Source organism: Panthera pardus, unplaced genomic scaffold, assembly GCF_024362965.1.
Source record: "Panthera pardus isolate Hobbes unplaced genomic scaffold, ASM2436296v1 HiC_scaffold_8, whole genome shotgun sequence".
NCBI lineage: Eukaryota > Metazoa > Chordata > Mammalia > Carnivora > Felidae > Panthera > Panthera pardus.
In genome coordinates, this window is record NW_026527013.1 from 24352609 (window position 1) to 24375379 (window position 22771).

Below are 22771 nucleotides of genomic sequence, written 5' to 3' on the forward strand. Positions count from 1 at the left end.
ATTCTAAAGATAGGGAAAATGAGGCAGAGAAAATGTAAGTAACTTTGCTTAAGTTTAAAAAGCCCATAAGCTAAGATTCAAAGCCAGGCCGTCACAGTCCATGTTCTTAACAAATTAATTCTATTGATGCATGCATGTATATGTACATGTATATGTGTATGTATAAACTTTTAAAAATGAAAATAGAGTCATACTGTGGTGGCAAGGGTATGAGAAAACAGGCATCTTCTGATCATTTTCTGTATATACATATCAGAAGCTGTTTATCTCAATCAACAAAATAATTTGAATATCTTTCTATTATCATTGAATATTCTTCTATAAAAATTTTCTATTGGCAAAATTTCCACATAGAAATATATCATCATTTATTTAGCCACTCCTCTACTTTATAATATTTTCACTGATCAGAAAAAAAAACAAAACAAAACTAAAGAACCATGTGATGAATGAGGCTGTGGTTACATCTATGCCTACATCCTTAATTTTTCCTTAGGATGAATTCCCAGGTGAAGAATCAGTAAATGGCAGCTTTGGTCAACTGCCCCACATTTGTCTGTCCCCAGCTACCTCACATTTTATACCTGCTTGTATCTCTTTCAAAGAATATTCCACTGTAAGCTCCAATTAAAAGTTGGTAACATGGAATGGCAAAGGATCCTTGCCTCTATTTTCGCCTTTCCACCTGGCCACCCTTGTCTATGCCTCCAGCTATTCACAAATTCACAAACATTCATAATGTGGAGAAACCCTTGGTTTATATGTATGCTACCCTTCATATATTTTTGTAAGTCAGAGCATCATATGGAACCTAAAAAAATGTAACTTCATATTTTAATACTACAGAAAGAAATATCTCCACCCCAAGTCAATAAGTACTATTCATTTGAGTATAGCCTGTTTGCTTAACTTTGCCCCATTCAAACTTTACTCACAAGAACGGTTAGCAGAATGCAGTAGAACTTGGGAAGACCTCACCCTTGGGAACAAATGACTTACTTCCCATTGCACCAAGAGGAATGTCTGAGGCAAATAAATAAAGCCCTGAAAAGAAGTATACCTTGTTCAACCTTATCAAATAATTTGGAATATATTTTTTTAAAAATTTCAGTTGCCATGAAGGTTGTTGTATGATAGAATTGCTTCCAAGCTATATTCATTTGTGATCTACACCAGAGCTCATCAAACTATATAGCTCATGGGACAAATCTGGTGTACAGCCTGTTTTTGTAAATAAAGTTTTATTGGAACACAACCTTCCTATTTGTTTAGTTGCTCTGAATCTCACCAGAACTTTGGACAGATTTGTTATTTAATCTATTTTCAATTTTATTCTACATTTCAATTTTCCAGCTAACCCTTATTAATAAGCACCTACCACAGGCCAAGCACTGTGCTTGCTACTAGGACTAAAAACATAAGTAATACCCAGTTACTTCCTTTGCTGAACCCAGGGTTTAATAAGGAAGAAGACACAAACATATTAATTATACAATCTGAAATAGTATAATATGAAAACTAATAATGGCTCACTCATATATTTTGAAATAATGCAAATCCCATTACAATTAAAACATTTCATCAAAACTCCCATAGTTTCTAAGCTAAGTAGCCAAAGTCATTGGAAACTGCTTTTATTACAGTTACCACCATACCACTTTAGTGGGCCAATACTCCTTGTCAGTATCCTGTGAACTCTACTACTATTTACTTACTTCTGGATTTCTGTAGCAGGTTTGTTACTACTGACAGTTATTTTAATATGTACTTGTATTGGGTTTTCTCTTGCTGTGTAACAAAAGACTGCCAATTTAGTGGCTTGAAACAACTTCCACTTATCAGCTCACAGTTCTATGGGCCAAAAGTCCAGAAGTCCAGCACTGTCTGGCTGGGGTTTCTGTTCAGGAAATCACAAGAAAGAAATCAGGGTATAAGCCAGAATGAGTATTTCCCCGGAGGCTCTACAGAAATATCCACTTCCAAGCTTACTCTTGTTATTGGCAAAATTTAGCTCTTGTGGTCTCAGGATTGAGGTCCTTGCTTCCTTGGTGGATGTTAGCAGGAACCACTCACAGCCCAGGGGCTGCCCCAATTCCTGGCCACATAGCCCCCTCCATCTTCAAGTCAACAGTACAGAACTACTCACATAGTAAGTCCTCCTCATATTTTGAATCTCAGACATTCCTGTTTCTGACTTTAGGACTCAGATTTTATTTTTATTTTATTTTATTTTATTTTATTTTATTTTATTTTATTTTTTATGATCATGGAGTACTTTATTGTTTTCCATAGTATAAGGCACTTGTTTTGTAATGTGTTTTTTTCTTTTAAAGAAAAAGCAATCATAAGTGAATGCATTGGTAATTATCTATTATCAGAGTGAGACACACTCATCTACAAAATTATTTTCTAACTTCTTCTGAACAAACCGCCATTTTAAAGGGCTCATGTGACTAGGTCAAACCCACTCAAAAATCTTTCTTAAAGTCAACTATGCCATATGACATCATATAATAATGGGTTAAATCTATCATATTCACAGTTCTTGGCATTATTCAGAAAATGGACACTAGGGAGGTAGGAAATCTTGGGGGCCATCTTAGAATTCTACCTACCATAACACTTTTGTTAGAATTGTAAATTACTTTTATAAACTATAATTACATCATCCAAGAGCTGATTACATGTTGGTGTTATTGCTAGTCTCAAAATCAGCAATCTAAAAAGAAGGTATGACACTTTCTTACACCATACACAAAAATAAACTCAAAATGGATGAAAGACCTCAATGTAACACAGGAAGCCATCAAAATCCTTGAGGAGAAAGCAGGCAAAAACCTCTTTGATCTTGCCCACAGCAACTTCTTACTCAACATGTCTCCAGAGGCAAGGGAAACAAAAGCAAAAATGAACTACTGGGACCTCATCAAAATAAAAAACTTCTGCACAGCGAAGGAAACAATCAGCAAAACTTAAAAGGCAACCAACAAAATGGGAGAAGATATTTGCAAATGACATATCAGATAAAGGGTTAGTATCCAAAATCTACAAAGAACTTATCAAACTCAACACCCAAATAACAAATAATCCAGTGAAGAAACGGGCAAAAGACATGAATAGACACGTCACCAAAGAAGACATCCAGATAGCCAACCGACACATGAAAAAATGCTCAACATCACTCATCATCAGGGAAATACAAATCAAAACCACAATGAGATACCACCTTACACCTGTCAGAATTGCTAACATTAACAACTCAGGCAACAACAGATGTTGGCGAGGATGAGGAGAAAGAGGATCTCTTTTGCATTGTTGGTGGGAATGCAAGCTGGTACAGCCACTCTGGAAAACAGTAATGAGGTTCCTCAAAAAACTAAAAATAGAACTACCCTATAACCCAGCAATTGCACTACTAGGCATTTATCCAAGGGATATAGGTGTGCTGTTTTGAAGGGACACATGCACCCCCATGTTTATAGCAGCACTATCAACAATAGCCAAAGTATGGAAAGAGCCCAAATGTCCATCGATGGATGAATGGATAAAGAAGGTGTGGTATATATATATACAATGGAGTATTACTCGGCAATCAAAAAGAATGAAATCTTGCCATTTGCAACTACGTGGATGGAACTGGAGGGTATTATGCTAAGTGAAACTAGTCAGTCAGAGAAAGGCAAAAATCATATGACTTCACTCATATGAGTACTTTAAGAGACAAAACAGATGAACATAAGGGAAGGGAAACAAAAATAATATAAAAACAGGGAAGAGACTGTTTTACTTCTTTTAGTTTGCAAAAGGTGTAGTATAACCAGGTAAGGATAAAGGAACAACATGGCAATGAGACTATAGTATCAGAAAAGTATTAAGGTGCCCATTACCCGCAATGACTGTGGCATTATATGCCCCAAGAACACATCATCCCTAATTTGCAGTTATTCTTACGGGAAACTTAGATACATACTACAAAAGTTGTGAATTATGAACTTCTCTGCACAATACACCACGATAAATGCTAATACAGATATGTGCAAACTCTTCATAACAAAGCAGAATTCATTGCCAAACACAGGATAAGTAAAAAAGACAGACAGAAGACTTTCCTTCCCACATAAATAAGGTTGATTTAAATCAAATGGCCTGGGGAGTATGTGGGAAGAAGGACGGAATCATCTCCAGACTGAAATATGTAAAAGCTCAACCACCTCTAATCCCATATCACAAAACAACAACAGCTGGCAGCTGAGATTGACAGATGTGTCAAGATGCCTGTATCCATTAGGGTAGCAGCCACTGTCAGGATACTCTAAGCATTTTTATCTTAAATCTTCAAGGGATTTTACAGGTAATTATAAACAAACCTTTAAAAATCCATCATGCTGAAATTGAGTACAGAAAATAAGATCTTAACCCAGAAGCAAATATTTATTTAAAAGAGAATTTGCCTCCTCTGGCTCAGGCTCAGCTTTCTTGTTGAATAAGAATCAGTTCTCAGCATGATCTGGCCCTGAACTGCATTTTGAAATAACACAGATAATCACTCCTGCCACTTGCAAGTCACAAGGGATTGGAAGAGAACATTTATAATATAGAAGTCAAAATGACTCTCAAACCTTAATTATAAAATATATTTAATTGCTAGAAGACACACAGAATAGAAAAACTTCTAACTGTGAAATCTGTTTCCTAATGGGGCAGGGGAGTGTGGTCCATCTATATTAAATTACTTTTACTTCTTATTCCACCAAATGCACTGTGCTGCCTCTTCCAGCCAAATCTTTGCAAATGGTATTCTCACTGCTTTGACTGGACAACACCTCCTAATCCCTCAGCTCTTGATTTAGTCATCAACTTTTCCACTGGCCATCTCTACTCTCAATAGGTGAGGAGCCCCTTCTCTGTGCACCATGCACCTGGCTGGCATTGCACACAGCACTTACTGCCCTGTAATTGAATCTTTAGTATTGTTTTGTTTTTTCTATGAGTGTGAGCTCATAGAAGGCAGAAATTTTCTTCAATAGCCTATGTATCCCCCAGTGCCTGCAGAGCATCCAGATCATTACAATGCTGAACATGTTTTGTTGGATGACTGGATGGTACAACGAAAAGGAAGGCAAACTGGGCAGAATAGAGTGATGGCGCCCAAGGCCTCAGATGTCACAGAGGAATGGAAAGAAGAAAAAGGAAAAGTGTCACCAGAGCGCAGGCCCTGTCACTAATTAGCTCTGTGACTCTAAACAAGTCACTTTTTTTCTCAGGACTTCTCAGTCCTGAGTGGAAAGAATGAAAAGACCCGACCAGAAGGGCCCATCAAGTATCTTCCAGGTTTTCTGTTCTCTCATATCTGTCTTTAGGATTGTCCACACTTCATCAGCATACCTACTTTTACATATCTTTTAAAGTCCTATCACATAGGGTTGTGTCCAATAGAGCCAGGGAATAGAAAGATGCAGCTAAGACAGTAACTATAGCTCCTGAATGAATGCATGAATGAATGAGCAGGCTTCTTGAAATCTCTTTAGAAGGTGAACTTTTTAGTTCTTTTGACAACAAAATATCATTTTATGAATATCATCTCTAAGAGAATGGCAACTTCAAATTTCTTAGTAATACACATGAAAATGGAGGCTGGTGAATTTACTGCTTCATAAAGAAGCTTAGGTTTACCAAAGAAGCCACATCTCTACTCAAGGGATGCAAAGTGACCTTCAAAATATCACTTCATTCTTGCAATGGGATCAATTGATTAAAATCACCAAGATGATTTTTGCCTAGGTCATCACTAACATTGGGCAAATAATTCCAGCCAAGAATAGGAGCTACACATGCTTGGTGATTATTTGTCCTGTATGATTTCATTAGTACCAGAAACTTTGGCATCAATTTCAAGCCACAATAAAGATACAAAATATTAACTGATGCCAGAACAAAGATGTTCTGCTTAGGCCGAACAACGTGCAAACACCAATAACCATACAAACAGAATACACAGAGAGAATTTGCTATATGATGTAGTGGGTTGGGATTTTCTTATATTTTTTAGACTGAAGAAGGCACTCTTTGAAAAAAACCTGGCAAGTCACAAACACTACTCTAGACAATACATTTTAGTTACAAATATTTAAGCAACATATTATTTAAAACTATATTCAGTCCACAATCAATATTTTCACGTCCCAAATAACTAGATAAAATATATGAAAAATATATTAAATGTGAATACAGAAATTAGATTTTCAGCCCCAAAGGGTACTAAAATCAAGTACATTTTTTTTCAGAAAAAAAAAAAAGCCTTAAAGGTCACTTTTCTAAATGACTAGAATGCTGGCATTTAGCCAAAGAAATTTAAACTGGGTGATACCTGCTGGAATATCCATCCCTGTTGGTGTGAATGGTGGATTTGGATGATCCATCCATCAGTCTAACTAAGATGCTTCATTTCTATTATATATTCCCTATATTACAGCTAACTAGCGCCTCCCTCTAAATTAGTTGATATGATCAATGTAGTCAAAAGTTTCAATAATTCTAAATAATTTTAATATTTCAAGAGTGATACACACACACACACACACACACATATATATATACTCTTTAAAAAAAGTTTTTTAACGTTTACTTATTATTGAGAGACAGAGAGACACAGAGCATGAGCAGGGGAGGGGTAGAGAGAGGGGGAGACACAGAATCCGAAGCAGGCTCCAGGCTCTGAGTTGTCAGCACAGAGAGCGACACGGGGCTTGAACTCACGAACTGCAAGATCATGACCTGAGCTAAAGTGGGTGGCCCAACCAACTGAGCCACCCAGGCGCCCCAAGAGTGATGTATACACACACACACACACACACACACACACACACACACACACACACTCTTTATAAAGTATGGATTCTTACACATCAAAAATATAAAAGAGAAAATAATAGTAATAGTTCAAATATCATATGCACATACACAAGATGTTCATCTCTGTAAACTTCTTATAATGATGCTAGAGAAAAAGTGTAGCTAAAAATGTTAATCACATCAGCTGAGACAATATTCAGAGATAATGGAGAGAACAACGTTATACAAAGTAAAAATCATTTTAAGGAATACTATCTCAAGAGAAAGCCAAGACAAGTCGGATAGGCCATGCATGGGAAGAAGAGGAATCCTATAGACCAGGGCTTGGTCTGGATCATCATTTGCTTTGGAGGGTGGGAAGCATCTCCTGTGCATTGCAGGATGTTTAGCAGCACCCCTGGACACTACCCACCAGATGCTTGTAGCAATCCCCCTGCTGTGACAACCAAAACTATCCCCAGACATTGCCAAATGTTCCTGGGGTGGGAGGGTTGTAAAGTATCTCCTGGTCGAGAACCCTGCCTCAGATTCACAGCCACCCTGGTTGCCGCTCCAACCCTTGGACGCCAGCCCAGTTCCTGGCTTCAGATGCAGAGTGAGCCTGCCTACACCGAGGTCAGACCTTAAAGTGAGCATCTCACAGCAAAGTGGAGCAGCTTCCCAGACCATGTCCTCTCGGACCAGGTGAGAAGTCTCCCAAATCACAAATACATTGGAACTCATCCAGGCAAGTTGCTTAGATGCCTCAGGTCTTATTTTGAGATCTTGGTTCTGTAAGCCAACTACCAAAACAAAGTGAAATTACTATGATAGCAAGCGTGGTGCAATCCTTTGAAAATGAAGCAGCAAAACAATCCAGTGGCTTAGAATGGTACATGAAGAATCTCATGGGGGAAAAGTAAAACAAAAGTAAACTGAAGATTATCACAATCTTTTTTCTAAATATAGCTTAACATACATATTAACATACGTTTTTAACCAGAACTGATGTTGTATTTTATTAACTTAATTGGTTTCCTATTTTTTATCACATTAGTTACCTCATCTCTGTTGGTTGATAATGTATAAATACAGGCATCCTTTTGTGTCAACCTCAGGTAATTTGCTCATACTAGAGTTTAGCTCTTAAAGTTAATGATCCCACTTGCCCCATGAGTGAGGCAGGATCACAAAACAGAAAAATATAAGAATAGTGGGGTGTTTAAGAATAGCTCCATCAGTTTCCTACTGGGTAGAGTCTGGACAAGTTACTCAAGTCACACAAGTTTAAACCAGTCTCCTCTTTTAAAAATAGGGATTGTGGTAGCACATATCTGCCATTAGGTTTGTCATAAGGACCCATAACCTAAGGATGCAAAGCCCTTAGCACAGTGTCTGGTGTATAGTAAGGGCTCAATGAATAGTAAATAATCCTTTTGTTATAAAAAATTATCATTTGCATGGTCATAATTAAAAATAACCATGAATGATCAATAATTCCATCTTATCACTCTATAGAATACCATGCCTCTAACAATCCAGTAAGTTAGAAGTGAGAACTAGAGGAGGAAGCATTAGTCTCTTTGCAGAGCAAGACAGTATACTTGATAAATGTCACATATTCTTTTTATTAAAAAGGAAAATGAAGCAAGAGTAGTTAAGTGCCCTTACTCAAGCCTTAATCCATTTTTATCTTGTCAGGGTAATGGAACCAAGGCTTGAGGTGTTAGATGTGGGTAGAGCAGAAGTAATTTCCTCATCCGTTTTATTATCCATGGGGTGGTTCCATCTTGCAGCCTACAGAGAACATTCTGTCCTGGGAACAATAAGTGAGTCTAACATTTCACTGGGGCAAAAGACTCCTAATAGCTAACAATATTCTTGGGCCAGGAGTGGATCTCAAAATGATTTCTCTTCTCCCAAGTTCTCATTCATTCAGAATTTGCTGATATAATTTATTCACCCAATGCATATTGATTGAGGACCATCACCTGCCAAGAATTCTGCAAAAAGCTGGAAGTATCTTGATGATCACGGTTGGGGCACTCAAGGAGATTAGCCATGGGAGGGAAGCCAACACTCACTAAAGGGATGCAGAATTTCAAACTGAGCCAAGAAATGGTTCTTTAAAAGTATAAAACCTCTCCCAGCCTGCAATGTCAGCAAAGATTTCCCAGTGTAAGTGACACAAGAACTGAGTGGAAATCTCAGGTGTAAAGCTTGGAACCACATTTCCCAGATTCCTTTTAGGGCAGGTTTGGTTAGATCCTACCAATGAGAGGCACCTGTATGAAATTTGGAGCTCTGCCCCAGGACTTTAAATCTCAACCAACAGTGTGATGTAAGGGAAGAGGGAGGAAGGTGAGAGGGCAGGCATCAACAGAGAAGACACCTGAACAGACACTCCTGGTTATGAGATCGTGGCACTCGCTCTTTTCTCTTAGTCTTCTACAGCTGTCCTGACTCTTGATCATTTCTAATCTTGTTCTACCAGCCAGACATTGGGGCTCTGGATATCCTTGCCATAAACTAACTCCTTTTTGCTCAAGGTAGCAGAATTAGCTTCTGCTGTTTGCATTCATCAAGCAGTTTGTTTCTGGTAATATGCCATGTTGCTCTCCACTGTACTTACATTTAGGATTATGCATGTCTATCTCCCCAACCAGACTATCAGCTTCCTGAGGACTAGAGACTATGTTATATCCCTTTGAGCCTCCAGGACCTAGAGTAGTGACTTACTGACGCATAGGAAACACTCAGTAAATGCAAAAATAATATGATTTTGCACGTGTTCAAAAAACAGGAGGCTTGCCAATAATAATATAAAAGTGCAACTGGATGTTTAAACACCAGGAAAAAGATCAATTGAGTCAAAAAGTGCTCCCTACTTTACACCAACATGGAAATCTCCATGTTCTATAATCATCTTCTCAGGTAATTGTTTTTTATTTTTTATTTTTAATAAACTTCATGAAGAAACCCAGTATGCTAATAACCATAGTCCTGTAGGGTCTTTACCTCTGAACTTATCATCATTCATAATTTTCACCACCACACTTCCAAATTGGTAGAATAAAGCTGAAGTGGGCAGGTCCATAGATGCCACCCCTAGAAGCCAATTCCACTCACACCTCCCTGCCCTTTCCAACCCACAGGGCAATCCATGAAGCCCAGTAGGTAGCTACTGAACTTGGCTTCCAGAGAAATCACCATCTGTTTTTCTACCCCTAATAAATAAAGTACGTCTGCTCTATAAAGTGGGACTGAGCCCTAGAATTAAAATGGAGATAGAACTTTTGTCCAATTTAATGACTTTTTAAAAATTTCTTGGGTAGTAGGTTTATGTTGCATGAGCTACATAACAGTCTGAATTTGATCTGGGTCAAATAATGCTACCATGTCCTAAAATCCTGGACATTATACACTTTCCAAATGTACAATGTCATCAAGGTTTTATGACATTTCCTACAAAAACTCAATAGTCAGGTAGCACTTCATCAGTTGAAGTCTGAATTCAGGTATGAGAACAGAATGTTAAGTCTGCAGCTTGAAAACTATACTGCTCCTCTGACTTCAGCATCACAGCCATAAGGGGATGCTCCACTGAACAATTTTCATACATGCACATTTTTCCCCCTACTAAAAGAACTCTGTATCTGGGAATTATGGAGTGGAGGCAAATTGCAGTAGAACCAAAATCTATACTTGATGACTGCTGTGTTCCTACAAAAGCTTGCTCAGAGATATTCTGTCACCTGGGGTTCTCTGTTTCATCAACTTCACTTCCTTCCTCAAGTAAAAAAATGATTAGGGCATCGTGTCCATGCCTGCTGTCCAGACATGTGACCTGTTCACATGGCTTATGGAGGACATGAGATTTCTGAGACTCAGAGCTCTGAAGGCAAGGCTGACAGATACGAGGTGCAAGCCTAGCTTCGCCAGGTTAAACATGGCTATGAAAGGAGCATACCCATTTCTACTGGCATCAAAACACAGTGCTGGTTGCCAAAGAGTCTATAAGAAAGAAATATTAAGTAATACTATGTGTCTGACATTGACATAAGTTTATTATTTCTTCCATGCCAACACACCCTAATCCAAAGCTTACACTGTTCCAATCCAGACCTGCCCTAAAACAGCCAATTAGGCTGAATGTGGTCAAAACTCTGAGTCTTCAGTCCCAAAGACAATGTTTCATTGGCCCATTAGCTTCTGTATTATTTCCACATTTTGACTAGATTTCTGAATTGTGTGTATTACTTCTTTGGGGATTATCTGTCCTTTACATTGCAGGTATATAGAATTCCTGCCCCTTCACTATGTTGCCAGTGGTGTTATTTCCTCCCCAAATGTGTTGGTAAACACTCAGTGAAAAAAAATGTAAAACTGAAGAACCTCTCCCAATACACATGAAATACTTCCTAATCCATTATCTACATGGTTTAAATAAGTGGGATTATGATCACGTTGCCCAAAGAAGTCATAATATACAACTGACTTTGCTCAAGAACTTCCAAACCAGTTCCAAACCTTTGAGTCTGGCTTATGGAGCAAAGTATAAAATTTCGCAAACTGTGCCCATCAGCACATGTCTTTTGTCACTTATGCATTGAAAGTACCTTCCCAAAATCTTCATTCATAACATTAATGCCATTTATTCCTCAAGAATAAGAGTACTTAGTCTCAACTCCTGGTAAAACAAGGAACTGTGATGCTCTTCCTTGATTGACAGCTGGTATCATCATCATAAAACTTGAGGTCCATACACTTATTCTTTTAATTTGCACTAACCATTGTATTCTACTTTTCCAAAGACAAAAAAACAAAAAACAAAACACACAAACAAACAAAAACAACCTTGCACCTATCTGGGTTGCCTACCTACCATAAGCTTCAGTGTCCTTCAGTTTCCTGGGTTAATAACTAACTATACCTGCCTCAAAGGATTATGATTAAGAGTAAGTAAAGAGTGCACATAACGAGCATAGCAAAATATCCAGCATACAGTGTTCAACATAAGTTCTATAAATGTTAGCTTTCATCATCATTCACTCCTGGGAATTTTAAGTGAAAAGTTTTCTTTTGAATCCTTAGTACCTACTCTAAGAACTGCCACTCTGTCTCTCTGTTAGTCCCATCTGCCCTCAACGGCCCCATTGATTCAAGGGTCCTTGGTCATGTCTTCCAAGATCTCTTCTAAACATCTGTGTCAATTAGTTGGCACTGCAAAGAGGAGATCAAAACACCTGGGCCTTGTCTGTAAAGATTCTGACAGAAATAATTAATAATATAATCCATCAGATCACCAATACCTTGAGAGTGAGGATGGAAGCCACAGGGGATAGGGGTGGCTTCATGGGCATGTGACTTGTGTAACTGCACAGGTCCCCACACTCTGAAGGGCCCCAGACTTGGTTTTATGCTCATTCAGAAATTCTCTTTGAACAATTTTCATTCTGCACAAATTACGTAGGTGGCTGCAACTGGAGATTTTTTATCAGAATGGTATAAATTGTTTTATGTTTTAAAAGAACTACTCCAGCTTTTGTGTTAAGAAGAGCCTATAGGAAAGGTAAGGGTGAAAGCAGGAAAAACAGCTAGGATGCTGTTGATATAAACAAGGTGAGAGATGATAGTGGCAAATGACACCAGGAGGAGGGGCCAGTTAGAGGTCCATTTGTCTGCAGCTGCAGCTGCAGTAGGGGTGTCCAGCAATATGCCTGTCTGCAGCAGTGTCCCGGCCAGCTGGCTTGTGCTGCCCACTGTCAGTTCCTGCCCAGTTTCCACGCTGGCTGCCTATTAATCTGACAGCCCTATGCCTTTCCAATATATCTTATTTTCTTAAAAGATCAGGTAGTCGTTTTCTCTTCTTGCCTGTTCTTTTCCGGGGGACGGTAGGGGACCCTATGTTCCCCAAACTGTACGTAGTAGCAAATGGGAATTTTTTTAAAAAAATCAGGGTACATTCCCCAAATCTGGATCCCTACATGGAGAAAATGAGCTGCTGATGGTAAAACAGGAAAGAAGGGCCCTAGCTAGATCAAGCATCTTCTGTGTTAGCCCACTGTAGTCAGAACTTATTATATGTTCTCTGACAGACTGCAATTAAGTAATAGGTGTAAACATTACTCCCCCCAACAAATCCGTATGGGTTCAGTACGGTAAGAGCTACTAAAATTTACATAAATAAAAAATGCATCTAAAATACCTTCAAGACCCACAGAATACATTGTTCAACTCTTGGTAAGGAAAAAGAAAAAATTAACTTTTCAGACATTTTATTATTTTAGACATATATCTAAATTTGTACAATTATCCATATTTAAGCTGGAAACTATAAAAAGAATCATCTCTATTTATTTTTCAGACAAACAGAAAATTCATCAGTCCATGCTAAGAATGGCATGACACAACCACCAGTAAGTTAAGTGCCAGCATGTTAAGTTTATACTTCCTAACCTAAAACTCTAAAAAAAATAATTTCTTCTTTTCCATGTACTCAAAAATTTCTCTGAAATGACAAAACATGGATGATACCAATTCCCAGCCTGAATGGCTTATGTCAGCTCCTTACCTTCTTCTGAAGAACATTGATTTTTCTTTCCTTCACTTCTAACATATCTTTCATGTCTCGAATCTCTCCAGCCAGTGTCCCTTTCTCTTCTGTGAGGTCCTGCAGCTGTTTTGTTTTTTTATTGAGAAAAGACTCTTTCTCTTCCAGGCGTAATCTCAGTGCATCTACCTGAAGTCAGGAAAAAGAAAGAAGATTGTGGTTTTACACAGTGGTCATCAGTAACCAGGAGGCCCGGGGAGGGAACAGGGCAGCAGTGCATCTTCTCAGCACAGCATGGTCAAACCATTGCTCATGGGCACCTCAATGCCATGCATTTTAACAGCCTGTATCCACCTCAAAGTCCTGTCGTATGTGTATCTGAACTGTGACACTTTTTTTAATATAAGGTGTATATAAAATAAGGCATTATGAAATAGTAGTATGTCTCCCTGCTGTGAAACCATTAGCTAGAAAACAAAGCACATCACTATTCCATTGCACAGGGAAGGCACAACACTGCTTGTGCTCTGCAACATCCTCCAGGAATATGGAGAACATGATGAGCCATGCCACAGATGTCTGGAAGAAGACAAACATGTAGAGAAACACTCCTGAAGGAGAAAAATACAAGCTGCCAAGAGGAAGGAAATGCTACTGGAGGAAGGAAATGCTGTGGAGATGACCACTCTCCAGTGTTATGAAAGACTGCTTTCCAAACATGTAAGAAAAAAAAAAGGCATACAAAAAATACCTATTTCTACCTTAGCTCAAAAATTAGATTATTACAATTCCTGCTTTTCAAATGTCAGTAATAGACATAAGGAAACATAAACATTATTTTTAAACTTAACATTACAATGACCATATGCAAAAAAGGTTCACATGGATAATGTGAGGTTTTGGGGTGATAGAAAAATTTAATCCTCACCCTCCATACCAGGCATTTGATAGACAGTAGTTACATCAAAAATCAAGTAGTGATGGAAGCATGTTATTTAGAGATATCAAAATAACCAGGCAAAAGGAGTTGAAAACAGGTTGTCTTGGGGAAGGAAAAATGGGGTAGGGGTCTGCTGTATCTGTTCACAAATCTTGTTGAGTAGTTTTTTATACTATACTACCAGCAAGTAAAATTTGGATGAAAAAAAACACAAAAATTAAGGGAAAATGAGGTGAGAATACCATAATAAGCCAAAATAAATAGTTTTGTAAATACTGTCAAGACAGAGAATCAAAAGGCAACTTGGAACACTGGAAAGAGGACACTTTGGTTTTAGGTTGGATTCTGCTTCTATCCAGCTATGAGAATCAGGACAAATAACTCTCACTCCCCCCTCCCCACCCAGCCCTCCAGCTTCAGTTTCCCCATCCATAAAACAAAGAGGTTGGAACCCCCTAAGTATCTGACGTTTTATGATTTTAAAGGCAAGATCAGTCTTAGGTAGATCAGGGAAGAAATGATGATATTAGAGATTTTAAAAAGTTATCAGAGTAGAATCTCCTTTTCTTACCCACTTCCAAAAAAGAAGCACCAAAGCTGTGTTTCTAAAGGTCAAAGGTGATGAGAGGTTGGTGAGTAGAGAGTTTCTCCAGTTTCTATCCCAGGGAGGTGGATGAAGCAGGGAGGTCTCCACAAGGGAAGGGGTGAAACAGTGCTTATAAAGCCCTGTTGGCAGAATGACCCTGACCACATTATGAGACAGGATGGACATTCTGTGACTGCACAGGGCAAAAACAGCAGATTCCTTAAATATCTGATAGTTGTGCTTCTTCTTACCTAGGGGCCATGGAAATCTAGCAGCTGGGATGTGAGAGGGATACTCATGTCCTAGGGATCTTCCCTTGACTAAAAGAAAATTCATGCCAGTTGCACTAAAGCTTCAGCATCCCAGATTCTCAAGATTGTTTAAACATCCCAGATTGTTTAAAGTCATCTCTTAATTCCCTTGCCTTTGGAGATGTGTCAAGTAAGAAATTGCTGAGGCTGAGGTCAGAGAGGTTTTTTCCTGCTTTCTCCTCTAGGGTTTTGATGGTTTCCTGTTTCACATTCAGGTCCTTTATCCATTTTGAGTTTATTTTTGTGTATGGTGTAAGAAAGGGGAGGGTTGGTGATGGGTACTTAGGAGGGCACCTGTTGGGATGAGCACTGGGTGTTGTATGGAAACCAATTTGACAATACATTTCAAATTAAGACAATAAAATATAAAGTCATCTCCATCTACCAACCCAAAATAACATCAATAGTTTTCTTTGGGTTTTCACCCTATCTGGAAAAAAATGTGATTTTTAGTTTATACATAAAGGATGGCATTTGGTAGGTTCTTTGGAAATTGGCAGGACATGTTGAGCACTCCAGATTATAGTAGTGGCTATAAGGGGTCACATTCCATTGAAAAGATTTCCCACAGGCTGACTAGGATTCAGTGTGAATTTGAGAAGAAACTGTGGTCCTATGAGCCCTACATTCTAGCTATCAAACATGGATGGTCTGTATCTGGACTAGAGGAAATGTCTAACATTCAAAACTTTGACGTAAATAAATTACAATTTGGGAGGTAGTAACGGATGCTGGAAAGAGTTTAGAAAAAGAGACTCTGCACTGATGAATAATATGCTTAAAATTTACTGTGCCTTCTCACATGTGTGATCTATCAGTGCCCTGCCTCATCTTCCTGAACCTAGAAGAGACAAAACTCTGGCTGTAAGAATATCTCTCCTCCAAGAATAAAATAGAGACCAAGGATGGCCATGGTCAGCACACTGCTCGCAAACATCCAAATTCTACATGGCAGGAGGGAGCCTGTGCCAGCTAAGGTCTTCTGTTGGGAAGTTTATTTTCCATACACCCAAATGCATTTATTTAGCTTCAAAGGAATTTGAATCACGACCTTCAATCACTCCAGTCTATCCTCATAGCTTTGCAGTCTCCTGGAATCAAGAAACAAGGTTAAAGAGTCTTTTTTTAAAACAAAACTTTGACCTGAACTGTATCCAATTCTCAACCAACATTAGACCAGTTTGCAGTAAGCAAGTATGACATCATTTCTAAAATCAAATTTTAACTTCCAGATGGTACAAAACCACAAGCAGGCACAAAGGCCTCCTGATGCACAGAAGTTTAAATACAGGGACGATCGGGCAAGAAAGAATACAGTCTATCAAAAATTAGAATATGTACTTCCAAACTGGGTCCCCTTCACAAATATTCTGATTTCACTCAACAGTGTACATCATTTATAAAGGAATCAGAAAAGCCTTGAAGGTTAGATTATATTCCAACATCAGGTAGAGACATAAAAGTTAAAATGTTTGGGAATATGAAATACCTTTCTCTGCCTCTTCACTCAACACCAAATAATTTTAAGGGCCTTAACTCTCTCTCTTAAACTTTGGCAGTTGACTCAATAATAAAACTTGGCAAAGCAAAGAGCACCATCATTTCCCAGAAAAACAAAAGAAAATTAGAACTGTATGATATAGTCAATGCACAAAGACCCATAGGTTGAATTTCCAATTTTTACATATGACTTAACCGCATGGGAACTAGTCACCTAATGTTAAAACTAGGACAATCTTTTCATTTTAGGAGAATTACTCATTTCCTTCTGATCCAGTTGTATGAATTATTTGTGTGTGTGTGTGTGTGTGTGTGTGTTAAGAGCATGTAACATATGAAAATTTAACCTTTTATCTGGCAATATAAAGCATGAAACATTTGTTATCACTTCAGTTCCAGTTAATAACTTGAAAGAAAAGGACCATGGCAATAAAATTGGCAAAAATTGCCAAAATCGGAGTTAAATATTATTAATCTTGATGTCAGCACCCAGGAATTATAACCAGTTCCAATGGTGAGGTATGTTTCTATACATAAGCCTCCCGACCTTTATGCTGTATTTTACATAGGTTTCAGAAACAGTTTCAATGTTGTGACAAAACACTAAGTGCTACTCGATGTGCCATAAATAATTTTTTAAAATCAAACGGTTCATTTCAATCTTAAAATGACTACAGCAACACTTGAGAAAATAAAAAAAAAAAAGAAAGAAAACCCTTGAGAGAGAAAAAGGGTCGACTTGAAAATTTTCACAGATTAAATACTACTTACTTGACAACACTTCAGGAATTGAATAAACATGCTATCACAAAGAAAAACTTTAAAAGAAAATGAAACTGGAACACTCACAAAACTCCCAATACGGTTTTATTTCACATTCAAAACTTCGTTTGTTTGTTTTTCCTGATAGTAGACTTGGATGAAGGGTATATTTGAATTTGATTCAACTTGCAATCATTCAAATAGGGGACAGTTTCAAAGTTGAAAGTATGCATAATGTATACAGCCTCCGAAGACACAAACACTAAAAATAACCTAAAGCTTGCTGTGGTAGTAAGTACTAGTTCTCACTCACAATCCAGTTCTCCTGTCCTTCCTGAATACAGGGAAGGTCTCCCTTCCCAGCCCCTTGCAGGAATATGGGTCTGTGTGTTTTATTCATGAAATGTAAACAGGAGTGACATATGTCAGTTCTCATCCATGCCAGCCCCACACTCTTTCCCTTCCTCAGAGATCTTGAAGGCTACATTTTCCAGATAGTGGAGTTACAAGATGGCAACCCCCCCATAAATCAGTATTCTCAGTGGACCACGAGAAGCAGGGTCACTCCCCATGTTCTGCTGCTCCAATTCTCAACCCTCAACATGGGTTGGACTTACAATATGATGTGTTGAACCACTCTGAAACGATTATAACTTCAACTGGTTTTGCTAGGGAATGGGCACCTTAAAACTAGAAAGGTTTGCTGGTCTTAGAGATTGCTATAAACCTAAAAGAAAAAGGACCAATATTCCTCCCTCTACTCCTTCTATGTGTCGGACCTCAAAATCTACTTTCCCCTATTCTTTCACCCCAAATCCAGAGAAGGGGAAAAAATGATGGAGAGCCAAGGACAGAGCTAAATGGAGCAAGTAGCAGAACCCTGGGGAGTGGACACTGAGGTCAAAGTTCAAGATCTTGGGAGCAGAAAGAAAGATTGAAGAGGAAGAGCCCCCTTAAGCCCAGTGGCTTGAACTTCCATCTGTACAGACAAGTGGCCCAAGTGGACAACTGTTTTGCAAAAGTCTCTGCACTGCAAATATATATGTTCAAGTAACTTACGGTAATGGCCATGGACTTACCCACAGGCCTTCCAAACGTCAGGAATACAACAAAGGTGTTAGAAGCAAAATGAGGATAATAACAATACCTCCTTCATCAAGTTATTTGAGGATTAAATTAAATAACATGTAATGCACTTAGCACAATGCCTGGCACCTAGAAACACTCAATAAATCTTTGCTATTGTTATTATATTTTACTATTCTGCTTTCTACAATTTCTAACCCAGTGATTTATATACTGTAGGAATGCAATAAAGGTTGCTAATCAGCAGCCCTAGGAAAAGTAGAGACTCAGCAAATAAGATTCTGTGCTCCAGCATGTACCAGGGTGTTACACTGTCTGTCATTTACTTTAAAATATTCCAGCATACACTGTACGATATGTGTATGTGTGGAGGGGTCTATGGCTGGGTGGCTGGAGGGGTGTATTTCCCAAATGGGAATGAATTCTCCAGGGGTAGTTAATTAGCCTATGACAAACTTTAATTAAAAGCTGACATGCCAGAGTCAGCTACCAAAAGTGCCAAGATATTCTTTATATTTGATGAACACCTGAAATTTGGTCAATTAACATAATTGATGTGAGGAGTGATTTTCCCTTGGAGATGTGAGTAGTGTTTGAGATGTGTGGATTGGTTAGAAATGCTGCCCAAGTACTCCTACTCTTCCAGGAACAAAATTTAAGATGGTGTGTCCAATGGAGAAATGATGTAAGTCACATCTGTAACTTTAAACTTTCTAGTAGCCATGTAAAAACAAGGAAAAATAAACAGATAAAATTACTTTTAATAATTGTTTAATTTGACCCACTATATCCAAAACATTATTTAAACTGTAATCAATACGAAAGATATTAATGAGGTATTATTATACATTCTTTTTTTTTTTTCTTTAAAATCCAACATCTATTTTACCCTTTCAGCAAATCTCAATTAGGACTAGCCACATTTCAGGTGCTCAATAGCCACATACAGTTCATAGCCACCATATTGGACAGTGCAGGACTATGAATCTAGTAAGCCCAAAAGTTTCAACCCTTAGATTTCAATCTCTGTTGCATATAAATGCTTCAGGGAGGATTCTGGCCCAACAGCAAGCAAGGCTGGCTGAGCTCTGCCCAGAAAATATCATCACATTGACCTAGCTAGTATAAACCCCTTTTGGCCTCAAAAGGACACAGAGCTAGAACTTGAAGGAGCACTCTGAGAAGCTGTGATGTACTACCAGAAGGCAAAGTCATGGGGTAGGAATCCTATAGCCTTCCTTTCTCTCACCATCAGAGGTTATTGATCTTTACCAAAGAGAACCACATAATGGTCAATGACCTAACTGGCTTGGTGATTCTATTGACATAGTTTTTCTGCAGTTTTGTTAAAAAGAATTCAGAATAATCATTTCTTTTAAAAAATCTTTCACACTAATCCCTAATTATAGCAAAAGCCGCCTTTAAGAAAAAAAAAAATGTCCTTCAGCAGCCACACTATCAAACACCAGCAATATAGATGAGGGTGTGTCCATCTCTTCTCCTATGCTTGGTCAGGTTATGCCCTTCTACTCTTGGATTTCCACAGCTATTTTTATTTCAGATTTCTTCTTTCTATAGGAGCTTTTAAAAAATCTACACTAACTATAATTACTTATTCATTCATTTAACAAATATAGAGAAGTGATTTTGTGTCAGGCACTGTTCTATGTTAGAGATACAACCTTTTAACAAGACCATCAGGTCTATGTCTTATTGAACCACATATTTGTGAAGTTGGGGGTAAGGTAGAGCAAACAAGTTATTACATCAATATAATTAGTAAACACAATTTTTAGGGTAAGTGGAAAGTAGTACAAATATAAAATCTAAAAGCTTATGTAAAATCTTTATAAAAAACTGGAATAACAAAAGGCTATTTTGTGGGTATTTGTGTTTATTGGTGAAAATGTATATGTGTGTATTTGTATGTATACAAAATAATAAAATTAATGATTTAATAAATATAAGCTATTGTAAATCAAACCTGGGCAGGCAGTTTGGTATTCAGTAAAATGGTTTATTTAACCAATAGCTACGCTTTACTGTGCAATCTTGGAACACCAAATGGTCTTCACTGATCTTTAAATAAGTTGTGCTTTATACCTGTTCCACTACTTTCAAGATAATTTTGGATTTTAATAAATCTGGGTCTTTAAAAAAAGCCTAGTGATACTAATAAGTTATGAACAGATGAGGTATTTTCTCTTTTAAAAACTTATTTTCCAGCTTTGTCCATTAAAAAGGCTTAGAAAAAGTGACTGCCTCCATAGCAATAAGCACTCACCCAAAATGCCTAGACTGTGGTCTCTAAAAACCATACCTCACTAAAAGAAATCAGTTTCATTGTAGAAATGATTAATTTTATATCTGTGGCAAGGAACATACAAAGTGAATATAGAATAGTTTGTTGAATCATAAAGCAAGGAAATTACTACAGATTAAATAGTCTTTTTATTGGCCAAGGATGGGACAATTGGATGATTGGTCATATAAACAAACATCAGGGGGCAGGAGCAGAGTCTGGGGCTAGGTAGGGAGCTACACTAGTCAACCAATCAACCAGAGAGATAATAGCTGCCACAACAAGGATGGAGATGTGATGGAGAGGAAGACTGTGGCTGTGCTTGAGACATATTTTGAGATACAATCAAGAGGCAGCTGGCAGAACTGAGGGTTTGCATGTAGAGGGATGAAAGGAAGGGAAGAATCCAAAATAACTCCTGGGCTACTGGCTGGAGCAACTCTTTAAATAATGCAATTACTGCATCTGCAGGGAAAGACTGGGAAGTCTCAGATTTGGGGGGCAGGAAATCAAGAGGCTGGGATTAGGTTCTACATAGTTTGAGATGCAAGGAAACATCTAAAGGTAAATGACTATATAACTTGGAAGACCCTAAGACAATAGAACATGACTTGTAGTCTAACATACATGTAGATGAGCAGTCCTGTACTTATGTCAACATTCCTCCAGAAAACATGTACTGTACATTTACAGATTAACTCCTACTTAGATGCAGCTGAGACCAAGTTAATAAACACTTATAAAGAGATGACATCTATATAGTTGAAAACCAAGAGAAAACCCTTTCCTAAAAAGATCTCTGGGTGGCTTTTTTTTCTGAGTTTTATTTATAAGGTCTCTCTTCTCCACACAGTCATGAGTAACAAGAGACTTGATCATTTCTGTTATGCCCTTAAGTTCTTCAAGGCGACTAGCTAATGTCAATGATGTATTATTCTCCTATTGGTCACTGCAGTCAGTAGGTTAATACTCCCTGGGAGGAAAAAAATGGGGTGGGGGGACGCCTATATGATCCACTTCTGTGGGCTGGCTTTCCTTTAGCAACCAAAAGCTTATACATTTGACCAAGGAAAAAACCTAGATTGTATTTTAAGATATTTAGATAGCACAAAATGAAACAATAATGGTTGTATTATAAAGTGCTTCATATTTTAAACTATACCTTTCTCTTAAATTATAAGTACGTTCCCTTATACAATTTCAACTCAAAAAATAAAATTCAGGGATATTTAGTATTGCATAACCACATGCTGTGCTTATAAAAGTTAAGTTACAATCACCAGCTTGTTAATAACACAGTTGAGATTTTCAGGTTGTAAAGATGCATTTTGTCTTACCTACCTGTCACAAAATTATACCCAAGACCTACATACCACCTACTTGAAGAAAACAATGCTCAGTTAAGAGTGCTTCATATCACCTACATGGAAGAATTCATATCATATGCGGGTTAATAATCCAGCCAACTTTATAAAGCCTGTTTTCATACTTAAGTTTTTGGCTACTTCTTACACTAAAATTAGGTGGTTTTAAGTGACTAGTCCAAAGTTCAAAATTTAATGTTCAGTTCAGTTCCAGCAAATTTCTGAAAACACATGGGAATTGTAACTCATGTGTTAATACTTAAAGTTTTTGTTAATAAAACTTCCAACACTAACCTTACCTCACTGAACTTACCTCACTGGTTTTTATGCTCACTATAAAACTATAGCTGTCATAATATTTTTGAATTACTACAAAAGGAAGTAAGCCATTCCAAAGTCAATGTTATTTTGCAACATGATGATAGTTATAAATTCAAAATACTTAAAACCAATTTGCAAACCTATCAATCTTAGTAACTCCTAACATTTAAAAACCCCATCTTCAAAACATTTATTATTATCAAAAAAACAAGTTT

At 37.8% G+C, this 22771-nt stretch overlaps 1 protein-coding gene across 16 annotated transcripts in view; it reads right to left on the reverse strand.

The window, feature by feature from the left end:
* Window positions 1–22771, reverse strand: part of ERC2 (ELKS/RAB6-interacting/CAST family member 2) — a 926312-nt gene that overhangs the window by 529844 nt on the left and 373697 nt on the right. For all 16 annotated transcript variants that reach the window (XR_008420534.1, XR_008420536.1, XR_008420537.1 and 13 more), the window contains one exon: window positions 13406–13573. Coding sequence is in view for 12 of the 16 variants with exons in the window: in XM_053898033.1 (XP_053754008.1) it covers window positions 13406–13573 (168 nt within the window). In the remaining 4 variants the exon portion in view is untranslated. The remainder of the gene's footprint in view (window positions 1–13405; window positions 13574–22771) is intronic.